General features: G+C 33.3%; 1 protein-coding gene across 4 annotated transcripts; it reads right to left on the bottom strand.

The window, feature by feature from the left end:
• Positions 1-11,774: 11,774 nt before the first annotated feature.
• On the bottom strand, positions 11,775-17,334 carry LOC127152028 (GTPase IMAP family member 4). Of its 4 annotated transcripts, XM_051092421.1 has the most exons (10): positions 17,175-17,334; positions 16,964-16,987; positions 16,506-16,526; positions 15,707-15,805; positions 14,358-15,221; positions 13,530-13,646; positions 13,122-13,253; positions 12,713-12,844; positions 12,477-12,524; positions 11,775-12,257 (listed from the first exon to the last, which is right to left on the bottom strand). In XM_051092421.1, exons 1-9 carry the CDS (start codon positions 17,188-17,190, stop codon positions 12,487-12,489), a joined length of 1,443 nt encoding a protein of 480 aa, XP_050948378.1. In that variant the 5' UTR covers positions 17,191-17,334; the 3' UTR covers positions 11,775-12,257; positions 12,477-12,486. The 4 variants fall into 4 exon arrangements, with proteins under 4 accessions (XP_050948378.1, XP_050948380.1, XP_050948379.1 ...); XM_051092423.1 differs by lacking the exon at positions 12,713-12,844; XM_051092422.1 differs by lacking the exon at positions 13,122-13,253.
• Between the last annotated feature and the right edge of the window lie 150 nt (positions 17,335-17,484).

Here is a 17,484-nt window from a genome sequence, read left to right as displayed (position 1 = left end):
ACATGTATGTATATATGTATTTGTGTGTGTGTGTGTGTGTGTGTGTGTGTGTGTACACACACCTATGTATATATACACACACACAGACGTACACACACATGTACAGTATACACACAGACAGACAGAGACACACACAGTGCACAGATTCTTACGTTCTTACAACGACATAAAATTAATGTTGAATGAACGTGCAGTTCCCCAAAACACAAACACACAACACTCATCTAACCCACGCACGCACACATATAACGTTAATATATATAAATATATATATATATATATATATATATATATATATATATATATATATGAAAATTTGTTGTTAGCTAAGTAATAAGGTGTCTGTGTGAAGTTTAAAACACATACTAAGCATGCCGAACTGTTGTTTATGCACATGAACACACGGACACATTCTTAAAAGCTGTCAATGTTTTTAAGTTATGGTAAAGACCAAAGATATGTTTTTTACTTACCCACACGGCAAACAACTACTTCTTTTTAGCGGTTAGCAAACAATACGAATTATCTTCTTATCGACGCTTCTTCCTGTTTCACAATAAATGAATGAATGTGACGTATTTGGACACGGGCGTGGTTTGTGACGTCGCACTTGGATGTGGGCGGGGTTGGATGTCCACCGCAGGCTGCAGCGAGGCGCTCCTCGATCCACACGCAGCTGAGCCTATAAGAAAATCAGCGACCACTAGATGGCGCTATAGCCACAGTCACACGTGCGCATTCCATTGTGTACGCTTTTATGAATGTTACAGTTTTATTTGTTTCTCTTTGGTTTGGCAATTCTCCTCTGCCCGTAGAAATATAGTAAACAAGTTTTACTGAACTTGTATAGCTTATATTATTTTTTGCCAGACAAGAACTTCGTCATGGTACCTTTTTTTTTCTGTACTTCAACAGCACGTAGTTATTCCTTATTATTATTATTATTGTTATTATTTTTTATACTATTAAAGTGCTATTATAGTCGCTTGTTTAAGCCGTTAGTAGGCTAGTCGCACGTTTGTATTAAAGTGTGATGCGATCAAGGAAAGCCCAACATATGGTGAAATTTAATCTTTTATTTGATACCATATGAAAGCTGGGTTCAAGCCCTTTTCAAAACTGTTTTTATTTCCAATTTTTTATCTATTTCCATAGCTTGAACGTAACAATATGGCTATCTTAAGTTGGCTGATATAGATATGATTTTCAGGAATGGAATTTTGAGAAAAACGGGTTTAAAGTGAGATGGCTTTCACTTTCACTTCACAGGTTTAACAAGGGCTGTCTATCAAATCAGGAGCGCTATACTGCATCATTACACAAATAGACTAACGTTTGTTTTCCGTTTTTTTTATCATGGCCATAGTCTCCAAACTTTTGATCATCCCCTGTATGTTTAGATAGCACGATGTAGCCTACCTTGATGTTTACATTTAGAAAAATGCGCGCAGCCCAACTGTTCACTGTGCATAAAAGTTCACTGGAGTCTTCCTCTTTAGTAACTTACTTCATCCTTCATTTCTGGATGTGAAATATTCAATTATAATAAGACAAGTAAGATTAAGTGAGCAGCTAAGTTACAGTACTTAAGACTGCGTTGTTGTGCTCCGCCATCTCACGATATGAAAAATAGATAAAAACCTTGCGCGCGACCTACTTTTCGAATTTCCTGAAATCGTCCCAGCACTTTCCCAGGTCGCATCACAATTGATTATATTAAACCAATCTATTGTTTATTATGTAAATCTATTATTTATTATGTAAACCAGGCTTTGTACTTAACGCGCTTTCCGACAAAAAAAAAAAAAAACGTGCGATTACTAATGGCTCAAACGAGTGACTACAATAGCACTTATAATAATAATAATTATTATAATAGGAAGGAATAACTAACAACGTGACTGTGGCTATAGCGCCATCTAGTGGTCGCTGATTTTCTTATAGGCTCAGCTGCGTGTGGATCGCGAGCTGTGTGTGTGTGGATTGGGCAAGACTAAAAGGGCGGAACGAAAGTCTCAAAATTCAAATGAATCAAATAGAATCGATTCAGAAGAGATGTGAATGAATGCACGCATGTCGTCTGATCCACAAATGAACATTTTAATCGCCACATGCACAAACCGTGATACTTTAATACAAACTATAACATTTGTATTCACAAATATGTCTCTGTTAGAACAAAATGCTGCACATTAATGTAATTCTTAACTTTGCAGACACCGGTGGAGATGCATTTGTTTCAGTGTAGTGACGCAAATTTGCGATTTTTTCGAATCGCATACACGTTAATGAATTGCACTGGGCCTTGTTCATTGATAGTTGTGTGTGTGGACGTCGTGAAATGATGTAAACTGCGAAAATGAAGTCTCAAAATCCAAATGAACTGAACAAGATTGACTCGAGCAAGACCTCAATAAATGCACGCGTGTCACCTGATCCACAAATGCACAAATCCACAGACTCCTTTTTGCATGAGCAATTTATGATATATTAATGCAGAACATTTTTATGTGCAAACATGTCTGTATTTGTACAAATTGTACAAATAAATCATTTAATCCCGAATTCCACAGACTCAAATTGAAAGGCATTTGTGTGTGGATTGTAAAATATATGGATAAAATTGATCCAGTACATGGATAATTGTGCGTGCATCTATTAATCGTTTTGAGTCTAATATCATCCCATACATTACAGGACTGCAGCGCAGCAAGTGTGTGTGTGTGTGTGTGAGGAATAACCCAGTGGGTTTGTGTTTATCAGTCACCACAGAGAATCTCATTATATAGATTATGTGTGTACTGGAGTGTGTTCATAGACCAGTGAGTGTACAGACACACACCAGCACAAGACGAGCGTCTCACACACACACACACACACACACACACACACACACACACACAGTGAATAACACACTAGCACCAGCTTCCATTACAAACTAATATAGATCAGCTAAACTAGTGCTTAACAACTGAACATGAACTTATAATGCTGGTTAAAAATATAAATATAAAATATTATTCTAATCTAACATAATCTGATAATGCATTAGTTTAGACAAATAAAATTTAAATAAAGTAATAAAAGAAAATATAAAATTAAATTAATTTAAAATAACCATAATAAGCAAACATAATAAAATAAAATAAACATTAATTAAAACATAAATTTTATACATCTAAAATATAAAATATTATTATAATTTATAACATAATCTGATAATGCATTATTAGTTTAAACAAATAAAATTCAAATAAAGTAATAAAATAAAATCACCATAGTAAACAACCATAATAAAATAAAACAGTTTCAGCAATTTTTTTTTCAGTTTCCACAGAAGAAATACAGAAATAAATATCTTAATATTTAATAAATCTAAATTAAAAATATAAATATTATACATCTGAAAATCTGAAAATATAAAATATTATTCTGATCTAACAATCTGATAATGCATTATTAGTTGAAACAAATAAAATTCAAATAAAGTAATAAAATAAAATAAAAATAAAAATAAGATAACCATAATAAACAACCATAATAAAATAAAACAGTTTAAGTAAATTTTTCATTTTTTTCAATTTCCTCAGAAGAAATACAGAAATAAATATCTTAATATTTAATAAACATAAATTAAAAATATAAATATTGTACATGTGAAAATCTGACAATAAAAAAAAATTCTAATCTAACAATCTGATAATGCATTATTAGTTTAAACAAATAAAATTCAAATACAGTAATAAAAAGAAACTAAAATAACCATAATAAACAAACAACCATAATAAAATCAAATCAAATCAAATATAAATATTTTACATGTGAAAATCTGAAAATATAAAATAGTATTCTAATCTATCTGATAATGCATTATTAGTTCAAACAAATAAAATAAAATAAAACATTTGCAAATATTTTTCAAGTCATAGAAAAAGAAATGTATAAATAAACACACTTTTAAAAATAAAGGTGCTTCTTATATGACATTGCTGTTCAATTATCATCTTAACCAGCTAACAAAATACTAAAATTGCCTGTATTAAACCAAATATAAGTTTGTCTAAACTGGTCTAAGCAGATGAAATTGTAATATTATGAAATATATTTTGACATAACCTGATAAGACACATCAGTTTGAACATTAATACTGAGGTCATGTTGTTGCAGTGAGTCTTCCAGCTAAAGCTTCCACACACTAGCTTGTAGTTACAACAGCCACTTTTTATCAAATCAAGACGTCCTGACAGCGTTCATTTCTACTTGAGAACAAAAGTTGGAGGCTGTGTCTGAAATTTTAACTAACTTTGTATTTGCCAAGTGCAGAACACACACACACACACACACACTCTTAAACGGTTTCACGGGCACTAAAGTCCTTCACCTGCCTCTCGCCGCGCTCCTGCAGTGATGGAGTCATTGCGGCAGAACCGTTTGGCCACACGCCGCTGCCTCCTGACCACAAAAAACGCTGCTAAAACAAGAGACGCTAATCAATTGACCTCAATTACAGCACAGTATCTCGCAGAAAAGCAGCAGCGTCGTTATTTCTGCTCCTGTTTACACTCTCTCACGGAAAATCACACATCACCCGCGTGTAATGAGACGACGAAGGACACAGAGGTTTCCCGTTAAACAGAAGAGCACGAAACGCCTCCCGCAGGGTCACTTATGTGAAATCAGCACAAACATTTGTCTCATTCTGCACAAACTGCATTTTGTTTGGTGTAAATGGGTAATATTATCTGCTAGCAGGATACCAGAATCTTGTGCATTATTAAAAATATATACAATATGTGACCTTACAAAAGTATATAAACTATATTATTTTTCTATGAAAATAACCAATCGTTTCGCTAGATAAGACCCTTCTTTCTCGGCTGCGATCGTCTGAAGCCGCATTTAAACTACATTTTGGACATTCAAACTCAGGGCACCATATCAGTCCATTATATGGAGAAAAATGCTGAAAGATTTTCTTCAAAAAACATAATTTCTTTACAACTGAAGAAAGAAAGACATGAACATCTTGGATGACAAGGGGGTGAGTACATTATATGTGAATCTTTGTTTTGGAAGTGGACTTCTCCTTTAATGTTTGTGATGTCCTTACATTTTCATTACATTGTATTTATTTTTTTGCATTCCTGTGTGGGTATATACAGCACAGTCAACTGAAGTCATACGACTTGAGAGTGAATGAATGATGACAGAATATTTACTATATTAATACATTACTACACAGCAATTGTTTTGCAATTAGACAAATATTAAAAAAAAAAAAAAGTTTTAGAATTCTTAAAGAACAAGATCAAAAAAGAAGACATTTTTATGTAAACAAGCTAACGAGCTAAATAAATGAAGAAATTAGAAAATATACATAAATATTTGTAATTCTTCGTTCCTTGTCATCTCAACACAATATTGCTATTCATTAATGCTGTTAAACATCTAAAATGCTTTAATCTAAAGAACAACATTATACATAAAAATAAATATCATACATTTGACAGAATCAACAGAATTCATGTGTTCAAAATATTTTGTTTCTAAAACTTTGATATTGATCTAAATACTCTTTCTTCCTTTTCACCCAGATGAAACTAGTTTTAACCAGTATAACCAGTAAGTGTTTATGAAAAACGTTGCCTACTGTCATGTACAAACACAGGCTGAAACGACCAGAAACAAGGTCAACTTACACAGGTTGGTTTATTAGATGTTTTAACAGGAACACATTTGATAAACAGGTAAATGACAAATATTGAAATCATAGATGTTGAGAATAAACATTTATGGATACATTTGAGTCTAACAGATCTGATTGAGCACACACACAAGGAAAACAAGCTAAGGCAGGGGATACTTAGAAGACAACTTGGAGTACTTGCAGGCTTTAAGACAACTGAGAAGAAGTAACTGAAGCAGCAAAATTTGAGATAACCAGGAACATCAAGGAGGAAAGTAGCACGTGAGAGGTCTGGCACATCAAACAAGGCCATACAATGACTGGGTTGCTGCACTTATAGCGCTGGTGTTGAAGTTTGATCAGCTTTAGCTGTGTGTTATTACGTGCCAGGGAGAATGATGGGAAATGTGGTCTGTGATCAGTCTGGTGAGCATAACCATCCGATGAGTCAGGAAGAGAATGGCGTCACAGCTACCCTAATTTTAGTTGATATAGTTTGGTGGCTACTTAGTTGTGAATTGATCATGGTAGTTGAATCATCTCTGTTGTGTGATGCAATTTGAATGAAGCAGCAACCGCAACCTGTCACACAACATTAAAGAGCATCAAAACAAAACTCATTGTTTGAACTGCATGATAAATTTGCATGATAAATTTGTGTTCAGGACATATGTTCTATTTTTTCACCTTTTAACACCGGGAAATTACAGTGCGTTATTTTAGAAATTGCCTAATTTCTGCTTGTTTTTTCTTTTTATTTATTTTAATGTAATTTGATCATTCTTAATTTACATTTTAATAAATTTATTTATTTTTCCCCACAAATATTAAGTGTGACACTATTGTTGTACAAAAAGTTAATTAGACTCTGGGTTGTTTGGGAATTGTTTGTCCTTTACGTTTCTTCATTTGTTTTATATGGAAATATCTGTCTATGATTCAGTTTGCTACTCTGCTAGCTATCTTATGAATGTATAATTATTTTATGACCCTCTGTCATCATATGCATCAATCAAAATGTGAATCAATAACATAATTCTTACAGTTAGGAGCTCTTGTCTGTTCCATCTGTCTTCTATCCAGTTCCATTGCTCTCCTGTCGAGTTCCATTGCTCTTCTATCCAGCTCCATCGCTCTCTGACTTGACTGTTTGATGTGAGATTGCATTAAACTTGGTTTCTCATGGACACTTTTACATTTACATTAATTCATTTAGAAAAGCATGCTTTTATCCCTGTATCACTTTGCATCAGATGATTAAGATAGCTTTGCTGAAACACTTTTGCCTTTATGTGTCATTGCATCAGTTTTCTAAGTAATTTGTCAGTGATCTCTTACATTCTTTAAAAACATTTTTTAACGTAGCATCTGCTAAATGAACAAATGTAAATGAATATATTAAAACAACAATGGAATGAATGTAAATTACTTATTAAGTTTATAAGTCGCATTAGCTGTGTTAAATGTGTAAATTAAAAAATATATATGACTTACACCTCCTCCCCCCATTTTCTGCTGGACGTTTTTCAGCCCAATCTGTAAATGTGCAGTCAAATTATCAATGACAATCATAAGCGTAGCTGTAAAACGCATTTGAAGAAACATTAACATGAACCTTCGAGAATCACAGTATAAGTCCTTTATGCTTTAGTGAAACACTTGTTTCTCTTGTTGTTACATAACTGGTCATATCATATTACATATTATATTACATATATATATATATATATATATATATATATATATATAAGCGATAGGGTTGTATCGGTTAAATACTGATTTTTAGTGATTTCATTTCTGCATTTCTTTATTGATTCTGATTCTTAACAAGTCGCTTCCATTAAGGTTTAAAAAAAAAGTTAAACATAAGTCTATCAAAAATATTTATTCTGTGACTTTCTGCAAAACATTTCAATACTGTGAACAAAAATCAGCAGCCTGTCTACGCAATGAACTTTTGCCTGCTGTCACTTTAGAATAAAATGTACTTTCTATCTCAGCTGTTTATGTTCACAAAAAAACCCCAAATAATTCAGCTTACCTGCTTAACTGTGTGTGTGAAGAACAAAAATGGTTATTTAAAAAAAAAAACAATCAAACGATCGACTGCCCTTGTGTACCTTCTTTTCGTTATGTGCCCCTCACAGACGTACCTAGGCAAAAAAAATAAATATCTAGATCTTAAATCTAGATCAGTACACATCCTCGCACGCACATTGTATTTGTTGTTACATTTATGGTTTGTTTTTGAACGGATGCCAAAGACATCCTGCGTGTTGTTGTATGAACCTGTGGTAGGACCCATCTTCTAATCAAATAAATATTAGTATAATATTTAACAGTATTATCAGAAACTTTCAAATAAATACTGTCACACATCTTGAATTGGACAGTCTAGAAAATATATTATTATATAATACATATTAGAGTGAATTATAATATACGTTTAAATTCTAAATACTTTATTTTGCATTATTTCACATAGCTGGATCCTTTAAAACTTTACATGCACAGAAATGTACTAAAATCACTTAAACATATTAAAAGTAATATTAAAATAAACTATGTAAACATTCAGAGTATTTTGAGGTTCAAATAATAATAAAAAAATAGATATTTTAAGCATAACTTAAATATGCCTCATAAACGTGATCATATCCTACATAAACAGTTGAATGTGGCATATATCTACAAGTTGATACTTGATACAGCAGGGGTGCCCAACCCTGTTCCTGGAGATCAACCTTCCTGCAAAGTTTAGTTTCAACCCTAATCAAACACACCTATCTGTAATTATCAAATGCTCCTTCAGATCCTAATTAGCCGGTTCAGGTGTGTTTGGTCAGGGTTGGAGGTGCACTCTGCAGGAAGGTAGACCTGCAGGACCAGGGTTGAGCTCCCCTGGTTTAGAGTATGAGTTGCTCTTGATTTACCATTAATGTAATTTATATTTGATATTTTGATATTATACTTAATGTTATATATAGGCAACTCTCATAAAAATAAATAAATAAATAAATAAACAATGCAAAGTTTCTTATCTCAAAGATAAAATATTAACTTTCAGTTTTCTGCTGTCCAATTCTAGGATGTGAGATATATTAAGCTATATCTAAGCACACTCTGTGCTGTTTTTATTACCTCTGTTTTTGGTTTAGGTTTATTATAAAATAATAGAAAATTTTAGATGCTATACAGATCAGATGACATTATATGAATACTCAAAATTTAAAACCCTCATGAGAATATTTGAGACAAGGCTTCCTACTTTACAAAGAGAAAAAAGCAACAGCACACACACACAAAAAAAACACACAAAGGCATTAGTCATGTGCACAGGGTCACATGATATGATTAATCACTAAGGTTTTTAAAATATTGCTTCTGCTTTGCTGGCCTTAGTTTTGTCTAGTCTCACTTTACATTGAATGTAAAAAGAGAAAAAAACAACATAAAACATAACATAACTTTATAATCCTTAATTCTCGGCTGATAAAGCACCGGTTTATCAGCTTAGAATTAAATACACTTTACAATCAGTCAACACTTAACTTAAGCGTAAGGTTCTGACAGTTACATAGCTCTATTCTTTCATCAGTAACATAATGCAGAGTAGAGCGTGCATGTGTTTGTAGGATGTTCTACACAGCATTCATCATGTCGACTAATCAGCAAGCTGCATATATTGTGACAACTGGGTGCTGATACTTGACATTTATTATTTTGGTTCTTACTGATTTATTTTTGTTCATAATGTACGCTTTCTTAAACTTGAAATGGAAACTTCATAGGGAACCTGAAAAATTCAAAACTTTTTTTTTGTTGTTGTTGTTGTTTTTTTTTTTAAATAATTATAATAATAATTATGATAGATTTCCTGCACACACACTTTTAAAACTCCAAGGAAATGTCCTATTGATTGATCACCTCTTGTGAAATGATGAGTAGCAATGCTTAAAAGTCTCACATTAAATTTATTCAAATTTAACTTTCTAGCTTCACCTTATGAACCCAAGAATTCTTACCATCAGGTGCATCTGTTCTTGCTGTATTGTCTCACAAGTTTCAGTCCTTCAAACGCAAGTGTCTTCTTGAGGTCTGAGTTTGTCTTCAGACACTACATTTAAAAAGAACATCATAATATAGCAATAATAACATTTAAAATAAACTCATTTAATCAGGAACGAGGGGAGGTTTGAGGATCAAGAAGAGGACGACAATAATAATTTGTCATCTTCCTCACCCTCCAACTACCCACTCATTTACAATGAATTGAGTTTATTATCATTATGGCTTCTACTATTTCTATTATGATTACTATCCACACCCTCCATTCTCCATTTTTTGTCACTATTAATACTATTGTTATCACCATTATTATTATTATTGTTTTCTATTTATTGTTATGTATGTTGTAATTTTCTACACATGTTCCTTTGTTTATATACTTACAACCTCGACACCCAGTTACACCACTTACACACACATACACACACCCACACAAATCATGTTGGCTGTCATGTATGCTTTGTTGACCTTTTGTATTTGATTTATCACCTAAAAATAAATAAATAAATAAATAAATAAAAAGAACATCATATTCAAACCCAAAAAACTTATTTTATGAGAACAGAAGCATTTTGACACTTGAGCCAGACTTAAAATGTCTGAATGTAATTATATTGGATACAGAATCTGAAAGCAAATGTCAGTTAGTGTAAAGAAGGATGCGCAAACACACTTTACAAGCAAAAAAGTTTTCTTGGGTTGAAATGACATTTACTAGAAGACACTAGAAGAGCAGTTCTAGAGTGGGAGCTCTCCATGTTGCTGAAGGCCTTGTCTCAACAGCCTTTTGAGCCACTTTTGAAAGCTTCTGTCTTTCAAGACAGATCTGCTCCTGGCCTTGGCGTCAGCCAAATGTGTCAGTAATTTGCACACACTCTCTGTTCATCCCTTGTGCACTAAATTCTCTCTCAGTGAAGATAAGGTGGTTTCCTTGCAGGACATTTGTGCCGCTGCAAGCTGGGCCTTTCCACATACATTTGTTTTTTTCCACGTACACAATAGGTTACTGACTGGTTTCTCTGAAACATCTACTGGAGAGATCCACCAAGTTTGCCGTTAAGAGACGGTCCCTTACCTGCCACTGGACACGCACACCTCTCTGTCAAGCCAGAACTTCTGCAGGGGTCAGTTACGGATGACCTTACCATAGGTGGATCTCTCCACTTAATGTTTCAGAGAACCATGGTTACGAACTGTAAACTGTTGGTTTAGTTGTTTAACTTGAAGCAGTGCTTTGCAGATGGATTGGTGTATGACATCAATACTTCATCAATACGCATATGCTTTTGAATCCTTCTTGCAGTACCTTTATCAGTTGAATGCATCCTTCATTAATAAAACTTTTTTTTTGTTTTTCTTACTTTAAAATGGTAGTGTTTCCACAAAAATATTGGGCAGCACAACTGTGTTCAACATTGCTAAAAATCAGAAATGTTTATTGAGCAGCAAGTCAGCATATTAGAATGATTTCTGCAGGATCATTTTAATTGTGTAATATTTCACAATTTTTACTGTAGTTTTAATCCAATAAATGCAGCCTTGGTAAACAGATATTTGATAACATAAAAAATCTTATCAATCCCAAACTTTCGATCTGTAGTATATTTGTGAGATTTTGCTTACATGGATTTCCCCAGAATGATTTACAGGTTGCAGCTACCAGTTAGAGATGGCCTATGGTGATAAAATGTCTATGAATCATAAACCCATCAACTTGGTTTAGGATTCAAAGACCTCCAGACTAATCCCTAATTCTAACCATTGCTCAGAAAAAGCATTGTTGTTTCAATTGTCTTAACAGAAAAATTTATTACTCTATCTAGTTTAAGTATAATGAGATTTTATTGTCAGAAATATATTTATAGTAAAACTAATACTGGCTCTGTGATTTGATTATTGGGGTTTCATCACAGGTAGCCTAACAGAAATCATTCAGAAAAAAAGATGAATAAAAATAGAAAATAAGGGAAGAGAGATAGATCAAACAAATGAATCTGACAACTGTTTAAAATCTGTTAAAATCAGTTAACTTGTTTATTTTTCAAATGTAAAAAGTTCATTTCTAACATGCTTTACTGTAAAGCACAATATCATAATCCACGTCATTGTTAACATGTCATATTCACATAAAACGTAAATAAAAAGTGTTGAGAAATTGTTATAAATAACAAGATACAAATAATACACAAACAGTTCATTTCTATGTATCTTAGCCAAGAAAATACTGAATTAACTTAGCTATACAAACATCATGGCTGACATTTAGTAGTTTAACTGTCACAATCCCTGTTCTCTGTCCTGTGTTTTGTAAGGACTCTTATGTTGAAATGTATTTCATTGTTTGGTGTTGTCAGTGCTCTTGTTTCGATCGAGGATCTCTGATATTCTTGTTCTTGTTCTTTTTGCTCTAGTGGATTTTTTTGCGTGGTCTATCTGGTCTAGACTTCTGACTGCTGCCTGTGTTGTTTAAGGCAGAGAATTTCATCATTTTTAAAGATGCAGCCTGAATAGGAGGGGAAAAAAATCACATTATTTTTCACTATCAAAAGGATAACAATGAAAATGGTAACTTCACTGTGGATGTTAACATGCATCATGTAACATAATAAATATTCACCATGGACAACAAAAGTGAAGTGTGTGTCTGAGAGCTGTGTGCAAAGCTGTTTCCAGCTAAGATATGATGAATTTAACAGAAACCTTTTTGATCCTCAAAACTCACCTCAGCCTGTTCAGAGAACAAATAGATGTCCAGGTTTACTTTCAGACACTAAAAACAAAAATGTGCATTTATGTGTCAGCTCTTTTCAAATATTTTATGTTTCTATTCAGGGAATTTCTGTTTGTTTAACTAGCTTTACTGATACGTAGTTTAAACAAGCATCTTTTTGAAACATTAAATTACTTACATTGACCTTTTTTTAATGACAAAAACATTGATAATGATAGAACTCTTACTGTTGGGTGGATCCATTTCCTTGCTGCCCCGTCTTAGTGTTTTCAATCCTTCTAACATCTTTGATCCACTAATTTGTGAGTTTTCCTTTCTGGTCTCAGTCTCTCCTTCTCTTTCATCTCTGCTTTCAGACACTTAAAAAAAGAAGATATTAACCATAGTTTTGAGTGGTGAGTGCATAAAATCAACAAGCATTTAGTGGTCCGTGTTCACAATTTTTCAGTAACAATTTGCTGCTGAAATTGTTTGCTTAATCAGCTTTATTTGTTAAATAAATTGTATGAACAAACTGCTAGCCTCTTGAAACATATTTAAGCTATGATACCATAATATATTACTATAATGATCTAAAATACTGCTAAAGCAGTACACACATTTACATTAAAGTTTTCTTTAAATGTTAATTCTAACTGTTGGGTGGATCCATTTCCTTGCTGCCCCGTCTTAGTGTTTTCAATCCTTCTAACGTCTTTGATCCACTAATTTGTGAGTCTTCCTTTCTTGTCTCAATCTCTCTTTCGCTTTCATCTCTGCTTTCAGACACTTAAAAAAGAAGAATTTAACCATAGTTTTGAGTGGTGAGTGCATAAAATCAACAAGCATTTAGTGGTCCGTGTTCACAATTTTTCAATAACAATTTGCTGCTGAAATTGTTTGCTTAATTACTTTTATTAGTGATATAAAGAGTTTGAACAAACTGCTAGCCTCTTAAAACATATTTAAGCTATCATACCATAATATATTACTATAATGATCTAAAATACTGCTAAAGCAGTACACACATTTACATTAAAGTTTTCTTTAAATGTTAATTCTTACTGTTGGGTGGATCCATTTCCTTGCTGCCCCTTCTCACTCTCACAAACATCTGTGATCCACTGGCTTGTGATTCTTCTTCTCTGGACTCAACCTCTTGTTCATCTTTGTGTTCAGGCACTTAAAAGATAAAAGATATGATAGTTTTCTTCTCTGTTTAAGTCATTTTTTCTGTTAATATCAAAGGTTGTGTGTCCAGTCAAAGTGCACAAATTTTTTTATCACAAATTAATTTGACACTTGGTAGAAGACGGGCAACATGTTCAGGTTGTGTGAGATGCCCTTATCCTCAGAAACCATCAACTAATGTGACCCAGTACAAGTTAACAATGGTGATTAATTTGTTTTGTGTGATAAATGCATAAAACCATTGAACTTCAACAGGGATTTAGAGGTTGATGTGCACGATTTTAGACACTAAGAATAGAACATTTTCAGCTGAAGTTGTTAAATTAGCTTTATGATAAAAAATATTCATAGTTTTGGACAAATATTCAAAACTCCTTAGTCTTACTCACTTACTTTATAGGTATAACATATTGCATAACACTGCACTTAAAGCAGAACTGACAGTTTTTTTCAGATATTCTTAAAGGTGTCATTGAATGGCCATATTCCACAAGTTGATATGATTCTTTAATGTCTGCAAGATACTTTGATTAAAATTCCTCAATAGTGGTGTAAAACAACACCCTTTTTTGCCTTGTTTAAAACAGTTATGTTAAATGATAATAAACTACTGCTAACCCCGCCCTCTCTTAAATGGTGTGTCAACATTTCATCCGATGTCCCCTTCAAATAGTATAAATGATTATGTTGAAACCCATTTACCTTCCAGTCTTTGTACTGTGCTTGGTTGTCCTCTTATTAGCAGGGCCTGTTCAAATCCTGATTTAGCCAGTTTCTGTTCTAGTGCTTTGCACTTCTGCCTCTCTTCAAGCAGCATTGCATTTTTTAGGTCAACTTCTGTTTTAAGGTCCTTTAATTCCTTCTGTAGATTTTGCACTGACTTATTCATCTCTGTTAATTTTCTCAATAGTTTACTCTCCTTTTCCTCATATTCAGTTTTGAATTCCATGTGAATAAGAGCTGAAACTTTTGTAAAGAACTCAAAATTATTTATAAAACATTTACTTTTTCTTCCCCGTGTCATTCTCTCCACTTCTACAAATAGATCTGCTACACTTTGGTTTGTGCTGTTTAATATATGGTACCTGTTTTGACATGCCTTAACACAATGATTAGCTTTCTGCTGATTTTGATGACATTGTTTGATGAACAGCACCATACTGTAGTCTAAAGCCTCCCGACCAAACACTTCTCTGATGGCATCTAAAAGGCGAAGCTCTTCATTACTCCTGTCATCAATGACTAAAAGAAAGGCATGCGGGCCAGGAAAGACCAGTGATTCACAAAACTCCATTTCATTTTTCAGTGATTTGACTGCATTTTTGAAAAACCAGAATGATTTCAAGCGTTCCAACCAGTTAGCTGGAGTTATCACTATGGACACGTGACGATCATGAACGTGACCCTCCATTAACTTGCATTTTCCAGGACGGGACCCTGACTGCCTTTCCCCTAATATGAATGCAGGAACGTCATTCATTAGACTATTATCACTTCCAAGCACTACAAATCTCATGTTTTCAACGGAGCCAGTGGAACGTCCTGCTGCCTGTGTGAATGTTCCATCTGTTAATAAGGATAAAAATGAGTAAGATCACAAATGGAAAAGTACACTTTTTAAAACAATTATAAAACTGAATATTGTAATCTTGGATGCTGATAAATTCACAATAAAATAGTGTTCCAGTTGTGGTAAAATACACAGTATAACAGCTATATGACACAAAATATCTATTTACCACATCACTGCTTATAACACAGATCTCTGGAATACTTAACTTAGATCAAATATTGTGATTGAACAAATATTTCGGTGACTAATATGCTAGTAATATGCATGCTAATAAGCAACTACAGTAGTTAATAGTGAGAACTAGACGTTAAAATAAAGTGTTACCAATATTTCTAAATAATGTCTGTTGTCCTGAGCAATGTTGTATTACTGACCATCTGGGCAATCTATGTTTTCTGCATAACTAATTCATTTGTGATTGGTTTCTTTTAAGTAATGCCACAAATTGTAGTTTATTATACAATAAATAAATACATACATTGTATTTCATTAGTTTTTGAAGGGTTTTCCTGGTTTTCCTCCACTGTCGAAGGCACTCTGTACCCTCTAGGTTGAAAATCTGCATCATCATTTTCTCCTGTGAGTGAAAATGCTTGAAGTTAAGACACATTCATGTTGGCCTGCCATTTCAAAAGTTTAGAATTTAAAGAAGTTATTCTTGGTGACTTGTCAGTGTGCTTAAAAGTGCTAAGGATGCTTCAAGCATGTCAGTCAATGCATCAAAACAAGATGGATAAATTAAAATAATACTTTAATGATTTGACCACATATAGGGATGAATCTAAAATTCATAATATGGCAGCTTATTCCAGTGTTTCCCAACCCTGTTCCTGGAGGCACACCAACAGTGCACATTTTGGATGTCTCCCTTATATTTCTGTTCCTCGAGTCTCTACTAACGAGATGATGAGTTGATTCAGGTGTGTTTGATCAGGAAAAGTTGGAAAATGTGTAGTGTTGGTGTGCCTCCAGGAACAGGGTTGGGAAACACTGGCTTATTCTATGTCTGAAGTGTCTTATTTACAGTGATTTAAATACAGGGGAGTGGACTGAAGTACTAGTAATGACGTAATACCAGTACTATACATTTTTTGGAAGTTGTACTGAAGTGCTGCCGAGACTTTTTACATTTACAAAATATCTTGGGGGATCTGGTTAGGGGGACCCCCCCAAGAGCTTTGACACAATTCGAACACTGGCCAATACTACTCTAAAATGCTACTTGGAAAAAAAAATGTATTTCTTAAACCAACTTTCAAAATGTACCTCCAACTTACCATCATCATTCAAGAGATGACCTGTAATAAGAAAAGAAGACAGTGTGTCAACATACGTGATTTTTACATTTATTCCTAAGATTAGTGAGTTTTCTCCTTAAAGTTTCACATTAAGTATCATTTAACATTTCAGGAATTCCTCAGTTAAGTTTGATCATGTGTAGGCTATACATTTTTACATTCAGCTGTTTTTTTTTAAAAAAAAAAAAAAAAACAAGCTGTTTATTCAGCTGTCTGACCTTTTTTGAATAGAATTTATGAAATGATACATATTAAATGACACATAAGTGTTCTTACAAATATGTCTTATTTGTATCTCCTTTCTTGTGCACATGCATGTCTTTTTTATGGCATTTTGTAAACACTAAAAATGTTCTAGATAAATAAATACATTACATACATGCAAAGGCTATGGTAAAGTAACTTTGTTTGCCATTATTATTTGAAGGATAACTTACGCATTTCAGTCTCCTCTCTGCGACCTGTCAAATACAAACAAGCAAGCTTTGTTATTTACTATCAAACTTGCATTTGTCGTTTTATAGGCCATAAACATCTCAGATTATTATGACTGACAAACGTTAATTCACTATCAGAATTCACTGCAGGACACATTTACTCATTCTCAAAGCAAGATCAAAAATAGTGTAGAAAGTTGATTTTACTGACCTCTTCTCCTCGCCATACTGCAGAGAATAAATGAAGTATTAAATAAAGTGACAAAACATCAACTGTTAGAAAAATAAACCCATTTTGGGCCTAAAACGATCTTCCGCAAACAAGCCTGTTTCGAAAGTGAAAGAGATTAAAGCTTGTTCTCTGTTACCGCACCTACTTGTCCCGCTACATAATAAAGGTTTTCTTAAGCTTTTGTTTTTAATTGTACTGTAGTACTGTAGTACTGTAGTATTGTACTGTACTTTAGAACTTTTCTTAGGTTACTATTTTTGCTCATAATGTTACGTTTAATTGCAGTTTA

The sequence above is a fragment of the Labeo rohita genome, chromosome 21 (genome assembly GCF_022985175.1).
Source record: "Labeo rohita strain BAU-BD-2019 chromosome 21, IGBB_LRoh.1.0, whole genome shotgun sequence".
Lineage (NCBI taxonomy): Eukaryota > Metazoa > Chordata > Actinopteri > Cypriniformes > Cyprinidae > Labeo > Labeo rohita.
This window is presented reverse-complemented; position numbering and strand designations above follow the sequence as displayed.